The sequence below is a fragment of the Eublepharis macularius genome, chromosome 4, assembly GCF_028583425.1.
Source record: "Eublepharis macularius isolate TG4126 chromosome 4, MPM_Emac_v1.0, whole genome shotgun sequence".
In the NCBI taxonomy this organism is placed as follows: domain Eukaryota; kingdom Metazoa; phylum Chordata; class Lepidosauria; order Squamata; family Eublepharidae; genus Eublepharis; species Eublepharis macularius.
Window position 1 is genome coordinate 142,026,876 of NC_072793.1, and position 24,424 is coordinate 142,051,299.

Consider the following 24,424-nt stretch of genomic DNA (forward strand, 5'->3'; position numbering starts at 1 on the left):
CCCCCCAGAACCTGAGACTGGCTCTGTGTGTGAGAGGGACATGGGGGAGGGAATGGGGTATTTTGCACTTTTTTAAAGAATAAATGCATCTGTATAAACTAGAATCCCAATACATTAATAGTCAATAACATGACTGTGACAGACTCAGCTTCAGATGCTGAGATTTCCAGAAGTGAAAGTATGGCTGCTTCCACACACGTTGAATAATGCACTTTCAATGCTCTTTAATGATCATTTGGAACTGGGTTTTCATGTGTGAAATACAAAATCCACTTCTAAAGGATTGCTAAAGTGCATTGAAAGTGCATTATTCAACGTATGTGGAAATGGCCTATGATTGACATGTTTCCTTCCCCCCGCCCCCATGGGGCTAACCTGAAATGGCAGTTGGGGATGGAATGTTGGGGAAGCTGTCAGTTGGAGTTGGAGGGTAAACAAGAGAGTGAAAGAGAGTTGGAGCCTGGCTTTAGACCAGAGAGGGTCAACCCGAGAATCCTCTGTGAGAGGAAATAATATTTGTGAAACACTCTTAGTCCTAGGACTGAAGTGGGGAAAACAAGCACTAACTCCTACTTAGACTCAAGAGGTCTGGGAATTATAGAGGGTCAAGGAAGTGGGTAGAGAGGAGTCTCCCCTTGAGTGCCAGGAACAGGGTTATAGCTTATAACTATAACACCTGCCCAGTATCTAGTAAGGGTTTGTCTCAGTGGAGCACTCTTAAGTCTGGAGAGGAGGGAAAGTCGTGCTGTGTCTGTGCTTTAAAAAGGAAACATTTGTGAAGTAGCGTCAACCTCTGAAAGAAGCCAGCAACCTAGTGTTAAACCAAGTGTCTTGTGCCTCACACCAGTGAAGTTGCTGTATAAAAACCTTTCTGTTACTTAAGTTCAAACATCTGCCTACCTGCCTTTTGATTTTAACCTTCTGTAAATAAACCTTCAGTTATGTTTTAAACCTCCCCAAGCCTTGTGTGCCAGTTTCTGCTAAAGGGAAGTGCAAACCCCTGATCTGTCCCCTACTAAGACTTGGCTGGGTAACCATGTTTAATATTTCTTAAGAGTGTAACAAGAAGGAAAGTTGAAGCTTAACATCAACCACGCTACCAGAGGCTTCTCAGCCAAGTATACAGCTTCATAGGCTTAAAGAGGAGAAGTTTTACCTCAGGGTAGGGGAAGGTCAGCTTAAGCCTGAATTGGACGTGGGTTTGTGGCAATGGCATTTCCTGAATAGTTACATACTGATCTACCAAAGCCTTATCAAACTGAACAATGTTGAATACTCTCAAAAGGAAACTGGGCTTTGAGAGGTTTCCAAGAGAATTTGCACAGCAGTAGTTCCATTACCAAGAATCTGCAACACGGTTGCTTTCCAAACAGCATGTTGGTTCACCGGATTAAAGTTCAGTATGAAACTATTTATTTGTTAGATTTTTATACCGCATCTCCCTCAAACGAGACCCATAGTGGTTTACAACAATTGAAAACAATTAAAAACTATTAAAACATTATAGCAGTAATCAGTATTATATGTTAAAACTAAAAACATAATACTGCAATTAGGTGGTCCCAGAAATACAGCCAGTAGTAAAAACAGTAACCAGATGGCAAAGATTCCATATTAATCATGGCTCGTTCTGCCCTGTAGAACCTAGATAGGCCCTGCAGGACATGCATGTTGTTAGACAGAGCATTCCACTGGGCCTTGCTTTTGCCACTTTTTCCCTTATCTCCCAGCTTCTCTCCAACCCACCCAGTCTGTGAGATTCCCCATCTAGTTGCTTCTCCTTCTGCCTGCAAATTCTTTTAAGCCATCCTCCCACCGTTGACATCTTCAGAAGCCTTTGCAATTGTTGCTACACTTGTTTTGACCATCCTATGAATCTTTCCCAGTGCCTGATCTAATCTCTGTCTTGGCTGTCATTTAATCTTCCATGTATTTGGCAGTCCATTGCCCTACACTAACAAGAAATGGGCAAGGCAGAAATCTCAAACTGGGTCTTGAGGAACCAGTTCATATAACGTATGGCTGAAAACTCATTTGCTGTGCCCTGAGGTCCGTACTTCATTGTTAACCTAAGCCATCATCAATCGTGTAGCATGTTCAAATCATTATGTGGTTGCTTCTAATACATCCCTTGGCTGTTTCAGAAGCACCACTTTGCAAGGGCAATATATGGCCTGGCTTGAGAATGTTGCCCACTGCCTATAACTTCTACTTCCTCTTGGAGGTAGCTGCTCTTCTTGGAGTGATGGAGCCAGGAATTATAAGGCTAATTACAGAAAGCACAAGAGTTGGAAGATATAATGAATATATGTCTCTTGAAAAGTCCATGGTCACATTAACTGGGGGTGCTGGGGACTGAACTTGGTACCTTCTCTATGCAAAGGAGATGTTCTACCGCCTCCCAAACCCTTTGGCCTTTCAAGCGCTTTTAAGAAAACTTTGCTAGCTTGAAGCAGTCAACGCAGAGTATTCAGAGACATAAATAAAATCTTAAATGCTACAATAATGTGACAAATACCTTTTTCATACTTTCACACTATAGAATCCTAAGGCATTAATGCCGTGCAATTACTATGATTAATTCTAGTAAATCCACTTCATTCTTTGCTATAGAAAAGCACAGAACGTAAACACGCTGGACATCCCTTAATACAGAAACACATTGTGCTTTAACAATCTGCCTGGAAGAGCGAAATAGAGCAGCAAAACATCTGCAGTAATCAAGACTGACTTGTAATAGAACTCAGAGACACAATGTAACAGTTAGCCCTTGTTGTCACCACTATTTTTATTTTGTTTGGTGACTGCAGGCTTGGGCTAATGCTAGTTGTTTGCTGGCCCTGCTGCCCTGATGTAATGGGGGAGAAAGAGGGAGGGCTTAGAGGGAAGCTGCTGAAGTCAACTGCTTGAACTGACTACAGTTCTATCACCCCTGCCGCACTCTGGCCTCGACTTTCTTTCTGCCTAATTCCCCAGCTACCTCAGTATCCCTAAAAACGAGAGACACAATTTTGTTTACTAGGATGTAAGGGCTTGCTTTGGTAACCCTAAAACTGGTAGTTGGTAAAGAAGTTATTAGATTTAGAATCCTTTCACCCAGCTATTTCAATTAGACAGCACACAGAAGAAACAAAGCAGCAAGCCAAAATTTATTTACCAAAAATAAGACATAGAGCTATTTAAACACTTTGTGTGGAAAATTATGAACGACCATACAAGTGGCTTGCAACCCCACACTCCAGAGGTTATATTTTCTCCACTGGTTGAATCTTCTTGACCCTACCCAAATGCTGAGGGGGAAAATGTATATTTTGCCTCCATATAGGGCTCCTCAGCATTGAATTTTCCTTTATTAGTCGGAACCTTTCACCACAGCTGACAGGTTTCACTCACTGCTAGGCTGCTCTTTTATATTTTCAGAGAACCTGGCCTCAAAACCATACCAGAATGGATAGATTTTGGACAGGCCCTTTCCAGGGTGCTTGTATGATTCCTTAAAACAAGTTCCTGCCCAAACCTGACCCCAAAATCCCATCTAAAACCCAAATAAAAATCCTCACTAAGATTATGCTGTTAACCAAAGCCACAGTTCCCCTATCTGAAGAAAAAAGTATCTCTCCTCCCTTCTTAAATTAAGGATGGTTCATAACTTTCATCTGGGGGCTCTGACTGGCTGACCAGTCTGGGGCTTGCTGGAAGGTAGAATCCCCAGGATTGGTTCAGAGCCCTAGAGGATAGGTGGGTTGATTGCTGCACACACAATCCTAGAAATACACATTGCCTAATTACCTGGCCTCTCATCATCAAGCTTGGCCCACAATTTCTTAAGCTTCTGAATCTCACATCTTTCCTGCAGCGTAATTGAGATGTCTAAAACGCATAAAAACATTTTGATTTTTTAGAAACCAATACTGAGTACCAGCACATTGTTTCAGGGCTGTCTCAAGTTCTGATCCTTGTGCGCCAGCCTACCCCTGATCAGCTACAGAAAGAGAGAATGGACCCTCAAGGAGGGGGGAGCTGGTGGAAATCTGTGCAACGATATATATGAGTAGACATGGGCACGATCCCAAAAAAAATTCCGATTAAGCCGTTTGTGGATCTGGGCTGCCGCCGAACGCAGGTCACCGATTCTAACCGATCAAGTCTCGTTTCCGGTCTGGAATCGGGAATTGGGGAGGCCAGCGCCTAGGGCAACTGTAGTTAGGCTCTTGCGTGCGTGCACGCGTGCTCCTGAGTCGCCCATGCCCATGCAGCAAGCCGGCTGTCCCAGTGCACTGCGGAGCTGGCGGCAGCGCAAGTGGCTCGGAAGCTGCCCGCGCCGTTCACCTGCCCCGCAAGACAAGGGGCGGCCTGGCTTGCCCGCATGCCCCTTGTCCTGGGGAAAGGCAAACGGCGCGGGCGGCCTCCCAGCCTCCTGCACTGCCTTTTGCCTTTCCTTTGTGCCCATGGCTTCAGAACACCCCCTTCCCCCTCCCTCCCCTGGGTTGCTGCTCCGTGGTTGGAAGGAAGCCTGCTAATCAAGGAAAGCTGGGCTTCCATTCGTGTTTCGAGGGTGACAGAAGGAGGGCAAACACAGATCATTCCCCTGACTCCGTTGCCCCGGGAATAAATTACTGGTGCCAGAGTGTCTGCAATTCCAAACAGAAACTGACCCATCTGATCAAGTCCCGAACAAGCAAACTCCCGACTGCTGGATCGGTTGCCGTGGACAGAACCGATTAGCTGAGTCACAATGGCGCAAACACCAAAATGGGGGGGGGGGTTTAAAATCGTAATTCAAATCGGGCCCATCTCTATATATGAGTACTGCTGCTTTTTAACAAACAAAAAGCACTGAATTAAAGATACAGTGTTTCTTGGAGAGCTGTTGATTTTAGTTCCTTGTTATTAAAAGTAAGACAAGGTAAGGGTATTTTTATGCACTCGGGGGGGGGGGCTGTATAGTATATACTTGCAAGTTTTCTGAAAGCCTTTCTGATGCCTAAAACAGAGCATGATCTGATTTACCATGTTTATTTTGGCTTCTATTTAGTAAACAACATTTAACAAAGTGCCTCATGTTAATTTTGTGACCCAGGAGCAACAAATACCTAGTGTGGTTTAAATGCTACATTTAAACAAATTCAAAGCTGTATAAGGAGATTAATTTTATAAGAATACTTCTAAGTAAGACAATATAGCGTGTAGTTCTCTTGTTTCAGATTAAGAAAACCCCGAAGATACCAAAAACTGTTGACACATTGATTTTAGCACATCCAAAGAACTGTGCATGGTATGTTTTCTATACACTCATTTCAATAGAATTTAACTCCTTTCCATAGAGGTCACTGAAGTACCTCAGTTTCACTATCACTCTCCAAAGCTGACTTATTAGTTCCATGTCAGACTGATAACAGCAATATCCCTTCCGCCGTGGCCTTTTTCACATATCTTACCAGCCTTGCAAATCGCGCAAAACTCCCAGAACGATGTCATCCTGGACCGATTTCCTGTCATGACTCCGGTTTGTGGCATGATTCGAACCACAAACCAGAGTCATGACGGGAAATCACGCCCGGAAGACACTGTCGTTCCAGGAGTTTTGCACGATTTTGCGGGGCCAGTAAGACGTGTGAAAACAGCCCATGTGAGAGGAGGCATATGAAAAGAATTTTAGCTTTTGTTAAGCAGATTAAAATCAAAACCAATCAGATTAATTAATTGACTTGATTCCCTGTTTAAATTATTATTTGTATTTATGGCTTTATTCTCCCATTCCCATTTATTTATTCCTAGAGACAGTCATATGAAAAACATTATTTACAATGTTGAAACTGCCAGGCTTGCCCGATAGTGCATTGGTTTGCTTAGTAGTGTATTGGCAATAGCATCCATTCATTGTTTTTCACTGGAAAAATCTTTATCATTAAAATTTAAATGGAAAAATTCCTACCCTTACCTCTGTAATAATGATGGTAGTGTAATAAACTTTTTTTAAAAAGATGACAAGTCCCTAAAATGGCATGTTGCTGCTGCAAGAGGTGATAGTAGCTTCTCCTAGCCTATCAGTGACTGATGTACAACCTCTGTCCCCAATCAAGAATGTGAGAATGCACGCAGCACAGCTAATTTGTTTGGCCACAGGTTTACTCAGTAATTTGGGCATTTAAAAGTGACTCTTCTGTTTTCTGTCTTTTATTAATGACATCCATGCAATGCCCACAAAGGTCACAATCCAAAATAAAATTAGGCATAATTACATTTATTGATTTCACCTAGTTTACATATGCCTTAGTTTGTAGTTGAATAGTGGTAGGATTGCCAAATGCCCTGCAGAAAAGTTCCCTCTTCCTTTGATAGATGCTTAATGTAATGTTATTAACCCGGTGATGTTATTTACCTCCATGCCTTGAAAAAACTTTAGCTTCCTATTTCCACACATTAAGCCTCTATTAATGGGGAAGGATATTCTTATCCATTGAAATTGGCAACCCTAAATAGTAAAGAGACCATAAAAGATTATTGACATGCCATACCTAAAAATACCTTTTCCAGCTTCCCTTACTCATAGTTATTTAAAAGAAAGTTACACTAACTTCATTGGCTTCTCCTCAGTAAATGATCATAGGACTGCCATCATTAGAAGCTATTGAAAGAGTACTAAACTCTTTTGTTCTTTATTTCTATTTCTTTATACTTTATTTTTAGACTTTATTTCTATTTCTTTATTCTTTATTTTTAGTCTGCCTTTTTCATGAGACTCAAAGTAGATTATGCAGCATAAGCTAATACAATCAAAATGAAGAAACAAAAAATAAGCAATGCACCAGGACTAGTATTACAGAAATCTGAATAAGAATAGCATATTAGGTAATAGGTATGATTCAGAGTATAGAGATAATGAATAAAATGATATAACATCACTATAAAACAACAGGGAACATGCAGGAGACAGATAATGGGCAAATCCACACTCACTCATCTTCCGCTTATCTTGCGCTGTCGTGGCCTTTATTCCGCTACCAGGCTGTGCATCCTCACATCCACCCTTCTGGTGCGTCTTCATGGCACAATCAGTTCTCCACACGCCACCGAGTAAAGTGTTACCGTGGGCCTCTGCTGTCAGAATTGACGGCACACATCACTTCCCCTTTTTTTAAAAAAAGGGGTCAATTATCCGGTATACCGATATCCTGAATTTTGAGAAGTGGCAATGTACCCTCCCCCTTATCTTTGATTGGCTCTGGTGACCGTTTCTTTTCCCGCGGAAACCGCTGCTCACTATGGTTGGTTTACCGGTATACTGACCATTATGCACTGTTAAAAAAAAAAGCGAAGAAAACGGATTTCCGCGAATATCACGTGGTTTGGAGGGAAGGTGCAATAGTGGCGCGGTGATGGCAGGGAACACGCAGAATGGGAAAGCGTGTGAGTATCTGTATGAATAGCGCGCCAATTGCGAAAAAGCCACAGAAACAAATAGGTAGTGTGGATTCGGCCAATATGTCCTATATACAGTGGTATAGTCCGTAACGTGCCTTCCTAAATTCATCTGTTATTTATTTATTTATTTATTTATTTATTTATTTATTTATTTATTTATTTATTTATTTATAGTCTGCCTTTCTCACTGAGACTCAAGGCGGATTACATAGTATGAAATCAGTACAATCATTATCAAGGATATTTCCATACAGTATCAAGGACATTTCCATAAACAATGCAAATATAAGTTTACAAAGACATTGCATTAGCAAGGATCCAATACAGAACTGAAGAAATGCTGAAACAGAACATAATCAATTCTAGGACTGACATTAGACAGCATGAAGCACAGGTAGCTCATAGGGGTACATATTTAAAGCAACAGATAATACGTAAGGCAACATACTTACTATATAAGTAAAAAGTCTTTCTGAATAATTCAGTTTTGTATCATTTGTGAAAAGCCAGGAAAGTGGGGCCTCTCCTGACCTCCTCAGGCAGGCCATTCCATAGGGTAGAGTCTTCCACAAAGAAAACCCATCTACGGGCTGCTGTTGATTTCACCCATGTGTAGCTGGCACCTGCAGGAGACCCTGTTCAGATGAGCAAAGTTGGAGGAACATAGGAAGGGAGGTGATCCGGTTGCCAGATCAAGACTCTGGAGCGCTTTGTATGTGATAACCAATGTCTTGAACAGAACATGGTAATGGGGGTGATTTCCTGTTCTTGCTTGCTTCTGTTAACAATTGGGCTGCAGCATTTTGCACCAACTGGAGCCTGCTAGTTAACTTAGATGGGGAACCTATGTATAGTGCATTACAATAGTCAAGTCTTCTTGATGTTACCATAGCCAAGTGGCCAGGTCGGCTGTATTGAGGTAAGAAGCCATCTTCCAGGCTATAGCAAGCATTTTTTGCAGATGCTTTGACTTGTTTTCTAGTAGTAGTGCTGGATCCAGTATAACCCCTAGGCTCTTAACCGAGTCTGCAAGGGTCAGTCGAACTCCATTGAAAATGGGGAGTACAATGCCCTTCAAGATCTCTGCCTTTCCAACAAGCATCACTTCAGTTTTGTCTGGGTTCAGTTTCAATTTGTTATAGTATAGTCCTATGAGGCTTACTCACATGAAAATCCACATTATCAGACATGTGTGGTGACCAGTACCCAGCATGTGGTAATCTTTGGGTTTCCAACTCCTGGTTGGTAAATATCTGAAGATTTTGGAGGTGGACCCTGGGGAGGATGGGGCTTGAGGAGGGGCAAGAGCTCAGCAGAGTAAAATGTCATAGTGTCTACCTACTGATGCAGCCATTGTCTCCAGGCAAACTGATTTATGTTATCTGGAGATCGGTTGCAATTCCTGGGGATCGCCAGGCTATGCCTGGAGGTTGGCAACCCTACTGGGTTGAAAGAGTGAAGTGGAGCAAGGGCTAAGAGCAAACAGATAATATTGCTGGTCTTTTAAAACTGCTACTGCAGAGATTGGTGGAGATGACAGGCCATGTGTTATAGTAAAATGTGGTTTGGGCCTCAGTTTAATGATACTAGAATATTGAAATTACAAAGGGAAAAAAATGACATTTGTATGTTTGGGAATTCTACTGTTGAATAGGATTTGGCATTTGTGAAGTTATATGCTTCAGTCTACTGGAACTCAGAGCTTAGTTTGCATTTAAGTCCAGATTTAAATGATTAACGGTTTTAGGACAGATGTTGACAGATTTGCAAATCTTTTGAATTAGCACCCTGTTGTTCAAGCAAGTTAGGTTCTTCTGAGAACAATTTTTTTTATTGGATTATGGCTCAAACTGATAGATCCTTGCTGAAACCTTTGATTAAAATATAGGCTCTGAAGATACTCTTTTACTTTTTTTTTGTCACTGCCTGCCTACAAGTAGGATCTTGGTTATATGAATTTGTTCTTGTGAGAAATCAAAATTTAAACCAGTTTTTGCAACAAACAGTATACTTCTTCACAGACACTCTTCCTTTTCAATTAAAAATGAACTAACTTCAGTTTGCATCCGTTTATCCGGTAATGGGATTACTCTGATATGAGATAAACAGCTCTTAAATCGGAGAGACTTTCCACAAGAAGCTTAAATGGTTTAATACAGTAGCTAGAGAAATGGGGAGATTTCTCTTCTGTGTGTGTGTGTGTGTGTGTGTGTGTGTGTGTAAAGTAGTATCAAGTCACAGTTGACTTATGGTGACCCCTACTGGGGTTTTTAAGATGAGACTAACAGAGATATTTGCCTTTGCCTGCCTTTGCATAACAACCCTGGTCTTCCTTGGTGGTTTCCCATCCAAGTACTAACCAGTGCCAACCCTACTCAGCTTCAGAGAGCTGACGGGATCGGGCTAGTCTGTGCCATGTCTCTTAGATGTTTTTAAAAGGGAAACAGCACATTATCTGAACTAAGGTACAAGATATACATTTAACTTGATTTTTTTCAGTGATGTTGGAACATCTAGATAAACTGCTAGAAAATTGCTCTGAAGTCTTGCCCTATCAAGTTGCTTGTAGTAATTAACTTTTTACAAGATCCTCATTCTTGCAGGGTGCTTTGGTTTTATTGGATAGTAAGCTCAGCCGTTATGCCTTCCTTGCTTCTCAATATTCCATAAAATTCTACTGTGAAAAGATAACAACATGAACGCCCTGCTAGGTCAGACCAATGGTCCATCTACTCGAGAATCGTGCTTTGCACAATGCCTACCCAGTTTCCTTGGAGGGCCAGCAAACAGGGAAGACCTTGTCCTCTAGGCCCTGTTTGTTAGACCTCTAAGGCAACTGGTTGGCCATTGTGTGGAACAGGATGCTGAGCTAGATGGACCACTGCTCTGATTCAGCAGAGCGCTTATGTTCAGACATAGAGTTTATGGCCTTCCCTTGCTGTTGCCTCCAAGCACTAATATTAGAGGTCTAAATATGGTTTCCCATAGTCATCATGGCTAGTAGTCAGTTACTGATGGACTTGGCCTACATGAGTCTGTCTAATCCCCTTTTAAAGCCATCTATGCTCATGTCCATTACTATGTCCTCTGGTGGTGAATCCCACAATTACTTTTTTTTGTCCATCATCAGTATAAGAAAAGATAACTCTTGGGGGTCAAACTAGAAAGATGCTGGGAGAAGCATTTATTTAAGTATTTTTCTATACCCCCTTTCACCAGAGATTCATGGTTGCTAATGAAGTGCTAATGTGGCCTCTGAAAGATTAAGGCCTTGCACAACCCCCCAGAAATTGGCAATGAGACTGCATGCTGAATCCCCTCGGTCAGCCCCACCATCAAGAAAAACTTTAATTGAGCAAAAGAGGTTTTAATGTCTTTATGAGAGGGTAGCATGAACAGAAGCTAACTAGGGATCTGTAATCAGATCTTCCCAGTGATGGTACAATTCTAACAGCTTTCTTCTGCCTGTATTCTTCACTTTGAGGGCTAATGATGGCATAGAAGCGGGAGGGCTGGTTTCAGTTGATGAAATCACAAGGAGGGGAAGACTTAAATCCCCCTCTCCCATTGCAGCTCCTGTTTGAATCAGGGCCAATGCATCTTCTATTAGCATTTCAAAAGTGGCGGAGCTATCTGTTTACAGTTCTTTGGCGTCTCACCTGGTTTGACCGTGAAATGAAACATATCAGAAACAAGAGAAATTACACAGATATTGCCATGATTCAAATGTGGTAGGAAAGCATATTAGCATTAATGTGACCTTCCCTCCTCCTCCTGCCAAAACCCCCTGTTGCCTTATTTCCTAATTTTTGGCTTATTTTTATTTATATTATTTATAGTCCGCCTTTGTGATTACACAGTGCAAGTCAATACAATCAACACCTGGGACATTCAGTAAACAGCACAATAGGGTATGGATTTCAAATCTGAAAAAACAAGCAGAACATATAATTTAGAGCTGAAAAACAATGCAGGAACAAAACATAAGCAACGTAACATGACATATTAAATGATATGCAAATTGTCCAGTAGTTTGCCTGTCATTTAATACTTACAGCAACAGACAGTACGCAGTAGTATAATATATAGTCTCTGTCCCTTTACCAAAGCATGTCTCTGAACCATTTCCTTACAGCACAGCCTTAATTACCTGTGTAAAAAATCCTTGAGTAATTCAGTTTTGCATAGTTTGCAGAAAGCCAGGAAAGTAGGAGCTTTGCTGACATCTACAAAAATGCCATTCCATAAGGTGAGGGCCACCACAGAGAATGTGTGTGTACATACAGCTGTTGATTTTGCCGATTTGCAGGGTGACACCTGCAGAAGGCCCTGTTCAGATGAGCAAAGCTGCTGTAGTAGAACATACATGGAGATGGGTAGTCCTGCAGATATAAGAGACCAAGACCATGAAAGGCTTTGTACGTGTGAGTCAAAACCTTGAACAGAACCCCGTAACTGATGGGCAGCCAGTGGAGAGACTGCAGAATGAGAGTTATATGCATTCTCCACCTAACTCCTGGTGATAATTGAACTGTAGCATTCTGCACCAATTGTAGCCTCCCAAGTTGATTTTGAAGGGAGACCTATTTCAGAAGTCTAGTGGCCACATCGGCCATGTCAGGGTAGGAGGCCAACTTGTGGGCTAGACTGATCATTAACTTGTTTCTCTAGCAGCAGCTCTGGATCCAGTGTAGCCCCTAGGCTCTTAACCAAGTCTGGATGGGTCAACTGAACCCTGCTAAAAGCAGGGAGCAAAACGTCCTTCAAGATTCTTGCCTTCCCAGCAAGAATTACTTCCATCTTGTCTGGGTTTAGTTTTGTTTGCTTTCAGTCATTTGACCACAGATGTCAGGTAGTGACTCTAGATTTCTGCTGCATCACAAGGGGTTTTGGGTGGAGCAAGATAGAGCTGATTGTCATCTGCCTATTGATGACATCCAACTTCATAGCTATGAATAATTTCTCGTAAAGGCTTTATGCTAAGACTGAATATCATAAGGGATAAGATTGTACCCTGTGGAACCCCGCAAGACAATCCCCACATTGAAAATAGCTTGACACCAATAGCAACCCTTTGAGTTTGTTCCATGAGGAATGACTTCAGCCAGTCCAAGGCACATCCCTGGATACCTAAATGCCTCAACAGGATGGCATGCTCTACTGTGTCAAAGGCTGCAGATAGATCCAGGTGGAGCAACAAAGAAGCATGGCCTTTCCAAACACATTCCAAACAAAGAAGCATGGCCTTTCAGACAGAGGTCAACCATTAAAGCCCATAGAGCTCTCTCCATTCCATAGTCCTGTCTGACACCAGACTGAAGAATGTCCAGAGCACCAGAATTATCCAAGACCTGGACTTGAACTGCTACTGCTCTCTCAACCACTTTATCTAGAAAGGGCAGATTAGAGACTGGGTGATATGATACTACACTTGACCTTAGCCAAAAGGCCAAGTGTACAAAGCAGCTGAAAATTTATGACTTCATCTCTGTGTGCTAAGAGTAATATAAGTGGCTTATTGGCTTTTTATTCTGCAAACAGATACAAACTGTTAGAGACTGGGTGTTAATTAGCCATATCATTTTTGTTTAGGGATTTTTTTAAAGTAGTGGGCAAGTCTTTGAATGGCTGAGGAAGGGCACCTTGAGTTAGAGACAGGTTTATGATAGACAACAAGGGCTCATTTAGGTGGTCTTCACAATATTTTAGGAGCCAGGATGAGCAAGGATCCTGTGCACAAGTAGTGGCTTTCACAAATGCCAGGATCGTGTCCATATCCATCACTGTAACTGGGTCAAAATGGTCCATTAGTGGACTGGATGGTGTATTAAGCATTTATTTGGCCTCACCTTTTTATGTTGTTTTGTCAGTTAAAACTTTGCAAAGCTGTCACAGCTAATTGACCATTCTTGAGCCAGTAAAACTTCAGATTTACAAGTCAGACAATGTCAAGATACCTTAAACAACTAGGTTGTTTGTGAACCAAGTGATGCAGTAATTACAGAGGTAACATATCTTTGCTGCTATCACCTCTGCTTCACAGGTCTTCCAATGGGATCTATAACATACTGTATCAGATTCAGCATAGATTTCTGCCAGTGTCTTTCTAGACATCTTCCAGCCCTCTTTAGGTCACTCAGTTCTGTAGTAAACCACAGGGCTGGCTTCTGCCCCATGGGCGGGAGAGATCAATGATGACTAATTTTGTCAATGGCTTCAAGGAGCGTCACATTCCAAATTCCCATCGCAGTCTCAACAGAGAATGTGTTTGGAATTCTACACACATGCACACCCACGAGCATTTTGGAATCCAAAAGGATTTATTATGAGCTTCTGTAGGTGGAACCATTTTAACAGATCCCTCAGCTTTTGCAGGATGTCAGGGCCATATTCATAGTCTTAAACAGATAATGGTCAAACCATGCTTCAGGACAAATCTCGAATACAGAAAAAAGACCTGCCCTCAAAGGCGCATTTCAAAAGATTAAGCCGAAAGTGTGGCCTCTTTCATGTGTTGATCCTATCATGATTTGAGAAAGGCCCAGGGCAGCCAAAGAAGTTGTAAAGTCCTGGGCCAGCCCCGACAAGGAGCAAGTCAACCAAAAGAATAAATTTAGATGTTTCCAGTACCACATTTTAGAGCACCTCTGTCAACTCAGAAAGGGTTCTTACTGGGGAACTAGGCAGCAAGTAGAATACTGAATCTATGTTCTTAAGGTGCAGGGTTGATGACTAGAGATGGAGCTAGGGATGGAAGTTCTTTTCTTTTCTTGGTACTGTTAGGGATTAAAGAGCTAGTTAGGGTTTAAAGAGCTGGTTGTGTTTTTGAGGGATGAAACATGGAAAGCTATCTTTAGTTGACTCCGTTGGTGTTTTGGCATTGATTCTAATGTTATGAATGTTTCAACACACATTTGAAGTCATAACTCAGCATGTTCTGGAACACCTAAAAAAAATCTTGTTGCACCAAGAGGTAATGCCTGTGGTAAGCATTCACAAGAGAAGCTTCCCCTCAGTTTCTAAAAATTCTGAAGGCATTACTGGACAAGTGTATACTGTGTATGTGCATCATTCCACAAATGGGAGAAAGGAAGTCTACAATGAATACAGAGATGGTCGCATCTCTGGGAGCAAGCAGAAGTGTATACAGATGAGTGAAATGAGTGAAAATTATTATTGTGGATGCTAACCAAGCAATGGACAGTTATATTCTGAAATTATATATTGCTCTAATTGTTCCCTCTTTCTAAATATATCTTGAGGGTAACCTTTTTTAGAAACACAGTCTCTTTGGGTGCATTAAAATAAAAACCTGTCATAAAAGAAAGGGTGACAGGTACAGCTTGCCAAACCAACTGGGTTTCTTTCTATAAGTAGAAAATAAAATCACAGTTCCAGGCAGAGGATGAATCGGGTTTAGACTTATGTTCCGACTCTAAAGACCTGCTTGCTACAAAGCTGTTCTGTATTTAGGCATGCAGGTTTGTCTCTGCTTTTTTATTTCCTCAATTAAGTTTATTTTTTTCCTTGAGGCTTCCTGTTTATACAGAATCTAAATATGTTTACTGTATGACTTGATGACACTGCGGGGTCTAAAAATATTGCCTCTAACAGCAAGCTAAGAGGATACATCTCCTGGGGACAAATGACATATATATCCTGCAAGTTCTTCTCCAAAGAAGTATGAGCTTACAGAAAGGAATAAAATTTGCATAGTCCAGAATTATGCTTTTTCACCTTTCCTGATAGTCCTATTGCAATCATCTTTTAATTTATTTTTGTAGTGCCTGAAACTCAGATTTTCCATATGCAAATCATTTATTTGCCTTTGTTCTATTTTGTATTTTGTTGTAGTTTGATTTTTAAAAAGTGCAACCACCCATCCAACTGGGAGCCAAGCTACAAGTGACATCTTACACAGGTTGGACACTTGTCAGCTTCCCTCAAGTTTTGATGGGAAATGTAGGTGTCCTGGTTTTACAGCTTGGCTCTCCATTACAGCTGCAAGACCAGGATGCCTACACTTCCCATCAAAACTTGAGGGAAGCTGACAAGTGTCCAACCTGTGTCAGGCGTCACTTCTAGCTTGACTCTGGTTCTGCACTGGAGGATGAATATGACATAGATGGGGGTGAGGGTGAGGTAAACTTGCGAAGTTCCTCTTCAGGACTTCCTCAGAAATCCACCATAACAGGTAGCACATCTGTTTCTATCAGCTCACAAAGTGGCCACCAAATGAAAATTGACAAGATAAATTCTGTTGGTTACCTAATGGTTCTAGCCCTCTAAATGAAGATCTTAAATATTTTGTTCTGCTGCATCTGCCAACCAAACTGTGGACTCAAATCCACTTCACTAGAGTATTAAGAAAGGTTTGCCTCTTGTTGTATGTTTTTTAATTAAAAAAAGAAAGGTGTTCCCTGTAAACATAACAAGCTGCCTTGTACTGAGGCAGATTCTTGCCCCATCTAGTTAAGTATTGTCTGCTTGAACTGAGGTGATTCTCCAGGTTTGCAGGAAGAGAAAGGTCTTGCTGAACACCCTGATCTGAATCTGAGACCTTCTACATATGCTCTGTCTCAGTAATGGTACCACCCTACATCTTAAAAATGTTTGTTCAGTAGTATAAACCAATTAACATTTGTGGGCCTGGAATTGGAGCCAAGGTGCCATCTCATGAATGGAAGGGACAACTGCTTGGACGAGGGAGGGGGAGGATCTGCAGTTATGCAGATTTCTTACTTAAGATGCACCCTTCCATAGTGCACCTCACATGATTTCCTGAGAGTTTCCTACCCTGCAAGAGGTCCTAACTATACATTACATTTTACACATCCTCCACTGGAAATTATAGTCAGGCATCAGCTGCAATGCAGTAGTTGAGGAAGGCAGGAAATATCCCATTTGAGAGCAAAATTCACAGATCTTGAGATCCAACCAGGAAAAAATTATTAGGGTTGTTGCAGTAAGAAATGCTATGGGAGTGATCAGGTTAAAGGTATTATTACTTGGAGGCCAATCTCATTGAATTACCTCCCAGGTAGTTTTTCAGGCATAATCTTCTTACGTGTTCTGCTTTTTCAGATATTTGTTTAATTATTTCCACATAAAGAAGCACAAATACCCCAGTCAAGAATACTTTTTCCATAAAAAAGAATCAGAGATCTCTTAATTAACAGTGCAGTGTCTATAAGTAGTTACTCCAGGCGAAGCCTGTTGAAATCAAAGAGTTTAAACTGGAAATAACTCTGCATGGGACTGTACTATTAAGTCACTTACAATGCAATCTGAGCCAGAGTTATACCCCTCCAAGTCAGAGGGCTTAGATGTATGTAAATGCTTAGGATGGCACTGTTGTATATATTTAAAAATTATAAATGGTATAATGATAATCAAATAAATTTGCTTTGGTTGCATCCCAGCTTAGAACATTTAGTAGGATTCTGTGCCTGAGCTGCTTGCTCCGGGTATTTGAAATACTAAGGGTCTGTGCTCATGTCACTGCTATGTGTCTCATCCTTTGCAGATGACAGAAGGGAGATACTGCCAGGTACAGCTGCTGGATGACAGGAAGTTAGAGCTGCTGGTTCAGGTAAGGCCCACAAGGGAAAGTGTATATCCAGTTTCTGGGAGCAGGGGTATTGTGAAACACTCCTTTGCCAGAAAGATGGATTTGGTTGGTGACAGTTTACTATTACAGGATGCATTCGTGTTGGCTAGGGGCAATGAATACACCCTAAACACAGCTTGTGTGGATGTATTTGCACGGCTGACAAAGAAATAGTCCTTTATTACACTCTAGCCCTCAGAGCTAAATGCCGTAGTGTTTGGAGTAATTTTAAGTGAACAGTTTTAAAAACTAGTTCTCTCTTCTGTCTTCTTTAGCAACAAAAGAGGGGAAAGAGGCCTTTTTCATTATTTTATCTGTGTAGTGCCCTGACCCACTTGGAATTAGTTTCCACAGATCCCGAAGCTCCAGGAATCAATGTTCCTGGAGTCAGAAAGGATTGCTTTTTATGATACAATTAGCTTAAATTACAGAGTCCTGAGCTTCAGAGGGGAGAGATTTGGGGCTGAAAATTCAAATTGTCAGTTTGCCCAGGGAACCCCATAACCATTAGGATAAACTCAAAAACAAAACATCCCTCTGCAGCCACTATAACATCTGGATCATAGTACCATGTGGAAATTATTTACTCAAAGGAGGAAGGCTTAGACTGTCATGTAATCAATATAATTCTTTTTAATAGCCCAAACTTTTGTCCCGAGAATTGTTGGATCTGGTGGCTTCACATTTCAACCTCAAAGAAAAGGAATATTTTGGGATAACATTCATAGATGATACGTAAGTATCTGCAGGAGTGTTTTTTTACTTGTTTTGAATTGCACTGCAGCCAAAACAAGATACTGGCTTATTTTCAAATTATTTTTGAATGGCTTCAGTTATAATATAGCCTTAGATAATAATGAGACAGCATTCCACACAGTGAAAACCCATGTGAAAAAGTGAAAACTTTTCATTTGGCTGTACCTTTGTTGTGTCTGTGAGCCAAGCTACAAGTGACGCCTGACACAGGTTGGACACTTGTCAGTTCCCTCAATGAAGGCATCCTGGTTTTACAGCTTGGCTATCCATTACAGCTGCAAGACCAGGATGCCTACATTTCCCATCAAAACTTGAGGGAAGCTGACAAGTGTCCAACCTGTGTCAGGTTTCACTTGTAGCTTGGCTCTGTATCTGTTTAATTCTCCCAACTGACTTCTGGGTCTTGTCAGGAATTAAGCAATGACTACAGACCAGTCTGTATTTCCTTACTTCATTGGGCCGCTCACTGAGTCATGTGTTGAAAAACATAATCCTACTCTACCTGAGGCCTCCAGCTCAAGAGACACATATGCCAGGTCCTGTATGATAAACACAGGGTAATTATCACAGAAGAGAATCACTTGTAACTCTCTCAACCCATCTTTTCCCTCAATCTGTGGTATGTCATTGGAATTACGGAGTAACACTTCACCCACCCACAGGATTACATTCACATAACTATAAAATGCACCTGTCTTCAGGTGCAGATTGTACAAGTGGAGAATTATGGTTTCCCCCCAAAAGCATGTTAAAAAAAGAGAATGAGGAATGGTGGCAGCATGGGATAAGCTCACTTCTTCTCCATGCCAAGTTGCCCCTGGGCCAGTCCCCTCCCCGTAGGATTCCACATGCAGTTTTACCATTCTTCATACACAAGTTCGGAAGACTATGGTGGGGAAGTAGCTTGGGGCAGTTAGGAGCAAAGAAGCTGTAGGTAGGGAAAGAAGACCAATCCCCCTCCAAAAATTACAGTTATCAGGATTTTGTTACACAGGCAAGGTCAGTTCCAGATTTTGGTGGCTGCTGTGGCTGCTAGTGGAAGAACTGAAGTTCAGCAGATTTTAAGCATAACTGCTATATTTACTCAGAACACAACCAAGAAGAAGACTGAAACTCTACCTCCCTCAGTCACCTCCAAAACTATAGGAAGGTCCAAACAAGAGAAGGTCCAAACAACCCCAACTCAACACAAATGCAAAATACCGTCAGACATACACAATAGCTGCCCTGGGCAGAGAAGGCCCAGGGCCCCTCTTGTCCTCTGCTACCACCAGCTTCCCCCTCATGCCTGCCTTCCCACCCACTGACCCACATTCCTGTGCATTCTTCTCCACCCCATCACACTTGCATTCACAGGTACCTGCAGCACCCACAGGCCCATTCCCTGACAATGCTGGGCAGTGCATTCTTCTGGAAGCAAGCATGTAGGGGAAGAGTGGACGGGCAGCTGGGGAGGCACATGATCAGTGGTAGTGGGCCCTGTCAGAAGCTCTGCGCCCTGGCAGCAGCTGCCTCACCTCAGGATCTGCTGATGTTGGCCCAGTCCATAGATGTATATGTTTTCTTAGTCAGATGTTATCATTTTATTTATTTATTTGTTTGTTTGTTTATTTCTCAACTTTCTCACCAATGGGAACTCCGAGTGGCTTACAATGTTCTGCCTTCCATTTTCCCCTCATAATAACCTTGAGAAGTAAGTTAGGCTGAAAGTGCCTGACTGATTCAGCAAACTTGCACGGCAGAGTGAGGACTCGAACCCATGTCTCCCAGATCCTAGTCTGACATTCTCAACAGCTATGCCACACTGGTTCTCTGTTATTATCTTTGTGAAACTCTCTCTGAAGATTTGTGTTGTCATTAGTATATTTTTGGAAGATCTGTTCCCACCTGGGGAAACCCTCCTGGAAAATTGGTTCTCTTTGCTTGTTTGTTTTTTCTTTCAGTCTTTGCCTATTCCACAAATGGAAAATACTTTCTTTTTATAAACCCCTTTGGTTTCTATTTACACATTCTGTTTTTCACATTGAACCTCCCCCCACCTCCTTTCTTGGAGCATTTCCACATGACCGCGTGTTGACAAAAATATTTCTTGGGCTGTGGTGTCCTCTGATACAAAGCAGTTTTTAAAACTTTGGAGAAATTCTGGAAGCACTTAATGTAAGTTCTCTGTTGGGTAATGTTTTGGAATATGAGTTTCCAACCTCCAGAGGGCAGTCAAGCCTTTTCTCTTAGAACTCTTTCCCAAGTTTGCTCTCATATTATCAGCACCTGGTTTCTTTCTCTCCTGTTAAACCCACAAGGCAAACTGTGCTTCTGGCAAGGCCTTTGTAACACAGATTCTATTAAGTCCGTGACCTGCTGGTTAATAATGAATTTTGATTCTGCAGTAAGGAATGTTTTCTGACTGCTGGCATTTTCCCTCTGCACAGATGCTCTCATATATTCCCTATAATCCATAATAAAATAACACTTATTAGGTCAATAATGCTAGCTTCACATTTGAAAGCTTTGCTTAGAAATGTAGGCTTTGTTTGCTCCTATTGGATTTGATTTACTTCTCTATGGAATTCATTCAAAAAGAATGCATGGAATGTCATTTTATGAAGTATCTGTGTTGAACTCTAATGGAGTTATTATTCTGCCTCACTTTATACTCACCTAAAAAAAAATGGTTGCCTTACAAAGGGTGACAAGCAATCATACAATCATTTTGCTGTGTCGCCGAACAGCCAACATCCCAACCTTTAAACATTAGGTCTGGATTTTGTCTCGGTATGTCTCAAAATGCTCACCTGCCTGCTTTCACCTAGCACTCAACGACCACTTTCCAATGGAGGCATTTTATTTGTTTATACCACTCTTTTCTCCCCAGTGGGAACCCCACATGACCTACGACATCATTGTCTCCTCTATTTTATCCTCACAACAATAAGTGAGGTAGGTTAGGCTGAGAAAAAGTGACTCCCTCAAGGTCATCCAAATCACCCAATGAGCTTCCATGGCAGAGTTGCTTTCCAAACCTAGGTTTCCCAGATCCTAGTCCAGCCACTACTGCATTCTGGATTTTATTTGTTTATTTGTTTATTTGTTTATTTGTTTATTTGTTTATTTGTTTATTTGTTTATTTATTTTAACTCCTTGCTTCCAGCAGTTCTGCCCTGAGTTGAGTCAGTTGGGTATAATCCACTTTTCAGGATCATTATGAGGATTCCAGTAAGGACAGGAATTCTTCAGCAACATTTTTAACAGGATTGAGTTGAAAGCCTCAAGAGGCCAACCCTAATGTGATTGACAAGCTGACATGCGCAATGAGATTTGTTTCTTTAGCTTGAATTTTGAAGTGTAGAAAAGCTATTATCTTTCAATTCTCTATTAAATCTGTTAACTTCTCTTCCCTGTATTTATTCATCTTAGAGGCCAAAATATCTGGCTACAGTTAGATCATAGAGTTCTGGATCATGACTTGCCCAAGAAACCAGGTCCAGCAACGTTATACTTTGCTGTTAGGTAAGTATTGACCACAAACAGAATTATAATGTAGAAAAAACTCATGATATGAAATTTGAAATCATAAGTAAGAAATTGGTATTGGATTTTTTTCATAACTGAAGAGTTAAAAATATGGTCTAGGTAAAACGCTGTTCCTCTGAATGTTTGAGTAATGGCATATTATAAGGGCAGACTCACACATCCCTATCGCTTCCGAACATAACATGCTTTGTCATGTAATAATTCTTTATTTAAACCTTGGCCTGATTACTCAAAATGCTAGAAATATAGCTCTGGGTGTATATGTATTCACTGAACAAGCAGATTACTAAAGCAGACTGAGGAAAAATAGGCAGTGCTATGCATCCCAATTAATCTGTTACAGCATAAACAAAAGAAGAGCTCTGTGGCAGCATAAATATGAACAGCGTTATTGTAGTGTAGAAATGTCACAGGCCAGACCTTTTCACCGCATGTTCATTCTTTTCTTTCCTCTGTGTATAAAAATTGTGTTGACTGAGAAATCACTTTAGTGACTTGATGAAGGGAACTAAACCACAGTAAGATTGTTACATTGGCTGCCAGTTTGTTTTTGTGCTTAAATCAGGGTGCTGGTATCTAAAGCTATTCACGACCAGGGACCTGCATATATCTGAGACTGCCTCCTCCACCCGTATTTCTTTGTTTACTTTTATTTGTTTACTTTATACCCTGCCTTTTCTCCCCAGTGGGTACCCAAAATAGCTTACATCCTCCTCCTCTTCTCCATTTTATCCTCACAACCACCCTGTGAAGTATGTTAAGCTGAGAGAGTTTGACTGGCTCGGAGTCAACCAGTGAGCTTCCTTGGCAGAGTGGGGATTTGAACCCAGGTCTCTCAGATCCTAGTCCAACATTCTAAACACTACACCTTACTGGCTCTCTTCATATGTGCCTGCAAAGCAGCTCCCATCATGAGACCAAGTTTTATTAACTCTAACCCCACTTAAGACTAAGGCTGCTTCCACACACGTTGGATAATGCACTTTCAATGCTCTTTAGTGATCATTTGGAACTGGGTTTTCATGTGTGAAACACAAAATCCACTTCTAAAGGATAACTAAAGTGCATTGAAAGTGCATTATTCAACGTGTGTGGAAACGGCCTGTATAAACTGTCTCTGCTTGGATCCTGGTGTACCTTTGCTGTGGAATGGGCTTCCTGGGGATATAAGGAAGGCCTTCACCTAGGTTTTAGAGACTCTGTAAAGCAGAGATCTTTCATTGTGCTTTCAGTAGCCCATAAGTGAAAACTGAGGCTTGCTTAATTTTTGCCTGTATTTTCTATCAGCGTGGAATTGTTTTTAAATTTATCTAAGCAAATGTGAGCTCCAGTGATCACACAAAAAAGCAGGATGTAGATCAATACATAGTAGGGTTGCCAGGTCCCCCTGTCCTCCTGGGGGTGCTTGGGGGACCTGGCACCTACCTTCCCCCCTTCTACCTTGTGTGCTCCTGGCCCACGTGATGACATCACTTCCGGGAAGTGACATCATTGCGTGGGCTGCCCCCTGGAAACGCTCCTGCTGATTCGGCCTGAATCGAGCCACTGCAGAGTGCAGGAGCGCTGCAGTGCTCCACAGCAGCTCAATTCAGGTCCAATCCAGCCCAATTCAGGCCCAAATCGGACCAGATCGGGCTGCTGCAGAGCACAGGAGTGCTACCGTGCTCCACAGTGGCCCAATTTGGGCCCAAATCAGCCCAATTTGAGCATGAATTGGGTTGCTGCAGAGTGCAGGAGTGCGCCCACGCTCCGCACTGGCCTGTTTCAGGCTACATTGGGCCCACAGGAGTGTGCTACACTTCCCGGGAGCACGCTTCTGAGAGACATGTTCCTCCCCCACCAGCCAGGTAAGCAGGGACAGGGGATCCTCTGCTCCCCAGCGGGGGACTGGCAACCCTAATATATAGGTGCATCTTTAAGGTGCCACAAAAATCTTCTTTTGTAACCACAGATGGCTTGAAGCCCTATAAGAATCCCTATTCGTGTATGGAATCTTCCCCAACTCAAAGAAAAGAAGCAGAAATTGGAACTCTCTTTGTGTTTTGGAGAGACTCAAATTGTATTCATTCATTTAGTTTTTAGTGTTTGCCTTGAGGTACTAAATGAAAGCGCTACAACCAGCAGAAGGAATGTATGAGATCCAATCCCTTGAACTTGATCTGACCTGAATAACTTGAGAGTCTTCATCAAACTGAACATCAACCAAATGAACAACATGGCCCACCAAAGAGCCAGTAACATTCTAGGCTTTGTGCAGCTTGCTTGGGAATGGAGGAACTGTGATGATGATGATGATGATGATGATGATATCATGATGATGATGATGATGATGATGATGATGATGATGATGATGATGATGATGATGATGATGATGATGATGATGATGATGGGACTTTTGAGAGTCCAGCAGGCCCAAAACATGGCTGGCGGGATAAGTTTTCCACTGATAGGTCACAAGTTGCACAGGCCTGCAATAAAGCTAGCTGCCACTTACAACTCATTAAATGTTTTGCTTCTTTCTAATAAACTATCTACAGTTATTGCTTGGATGTAGTCAGGAAGCTTCCTAAAGGTGAACCCATTCAAACTAGGCAAAGAGTGAGATGTAATAAATTCACAAGCCACTTGGATTTTCTGTTATGCTTTAAACTGTTAGGCTGTTAAACATAACATACTTAGTTTTTATATTGTCACCTTTAACTTTCCAGCAAATGAAAAATTATTCTGAAAAGCATGAACTGGCAATGGTGATGACACAGTTGTGTGTGAACTGGCACAGCAGACTTGCGTTGTGTGTGCCATGACGCAATCCAATATATTGCGCAGTTTGCATAAGTGAAGTAATGAAAGTCTGACACTTTTCAGATCAGTGACAGGCAGAGACAGCAAAAGAGGACTGCAGGAAATACGCTGGTCACCCTTTTCATTATCTTTATCTGTTTGTGGTTTTGACTTGAGTTGCACATTCTGTGGTGATAAGAATGTACAGTGCATACTGTAGCATAGAAGAACAAAGATAAATAGACTAAAAGAAGTAAACACTTTCGAAGTCATCTTCTTAATGAATAAAGGTTGAAAAATAGGGAAAGTAAATACGTATTC

The 24,424-nt window shown here is 41.6% G+C and overlaps 1 protein-coding gene across 1 annotated transcript in view; it reads left to right on the forward strand.

The window, feature by feature from the left end:
* The window catches only part of FRMD4B (FERM domain containing 4B), a 170,940-nt gene that overhangs the window by 18,583 nt on the left and 127,933 nt on the right, over positions 1 to 24,424 (forward strand). Inside the window, exons 2-4 of the mRNA XM_054977130.1 lie at positions 16,952 to 17,017; positions 17,676 to 17,770; positions 21,206 to 21,298. Coding sequence (XP_054833105.1) covers positions 16,952 to 17,017; positions 17,676 to 17,770; positions 21,206 to 21,298 — 254 coding nt within the window. The remainder of the gene's footprint in view (positions 1 to 16,951; positions 17,018 to 17,675; positions 17,771 to 21,205; positions 21,299 to 24,424) is intronic.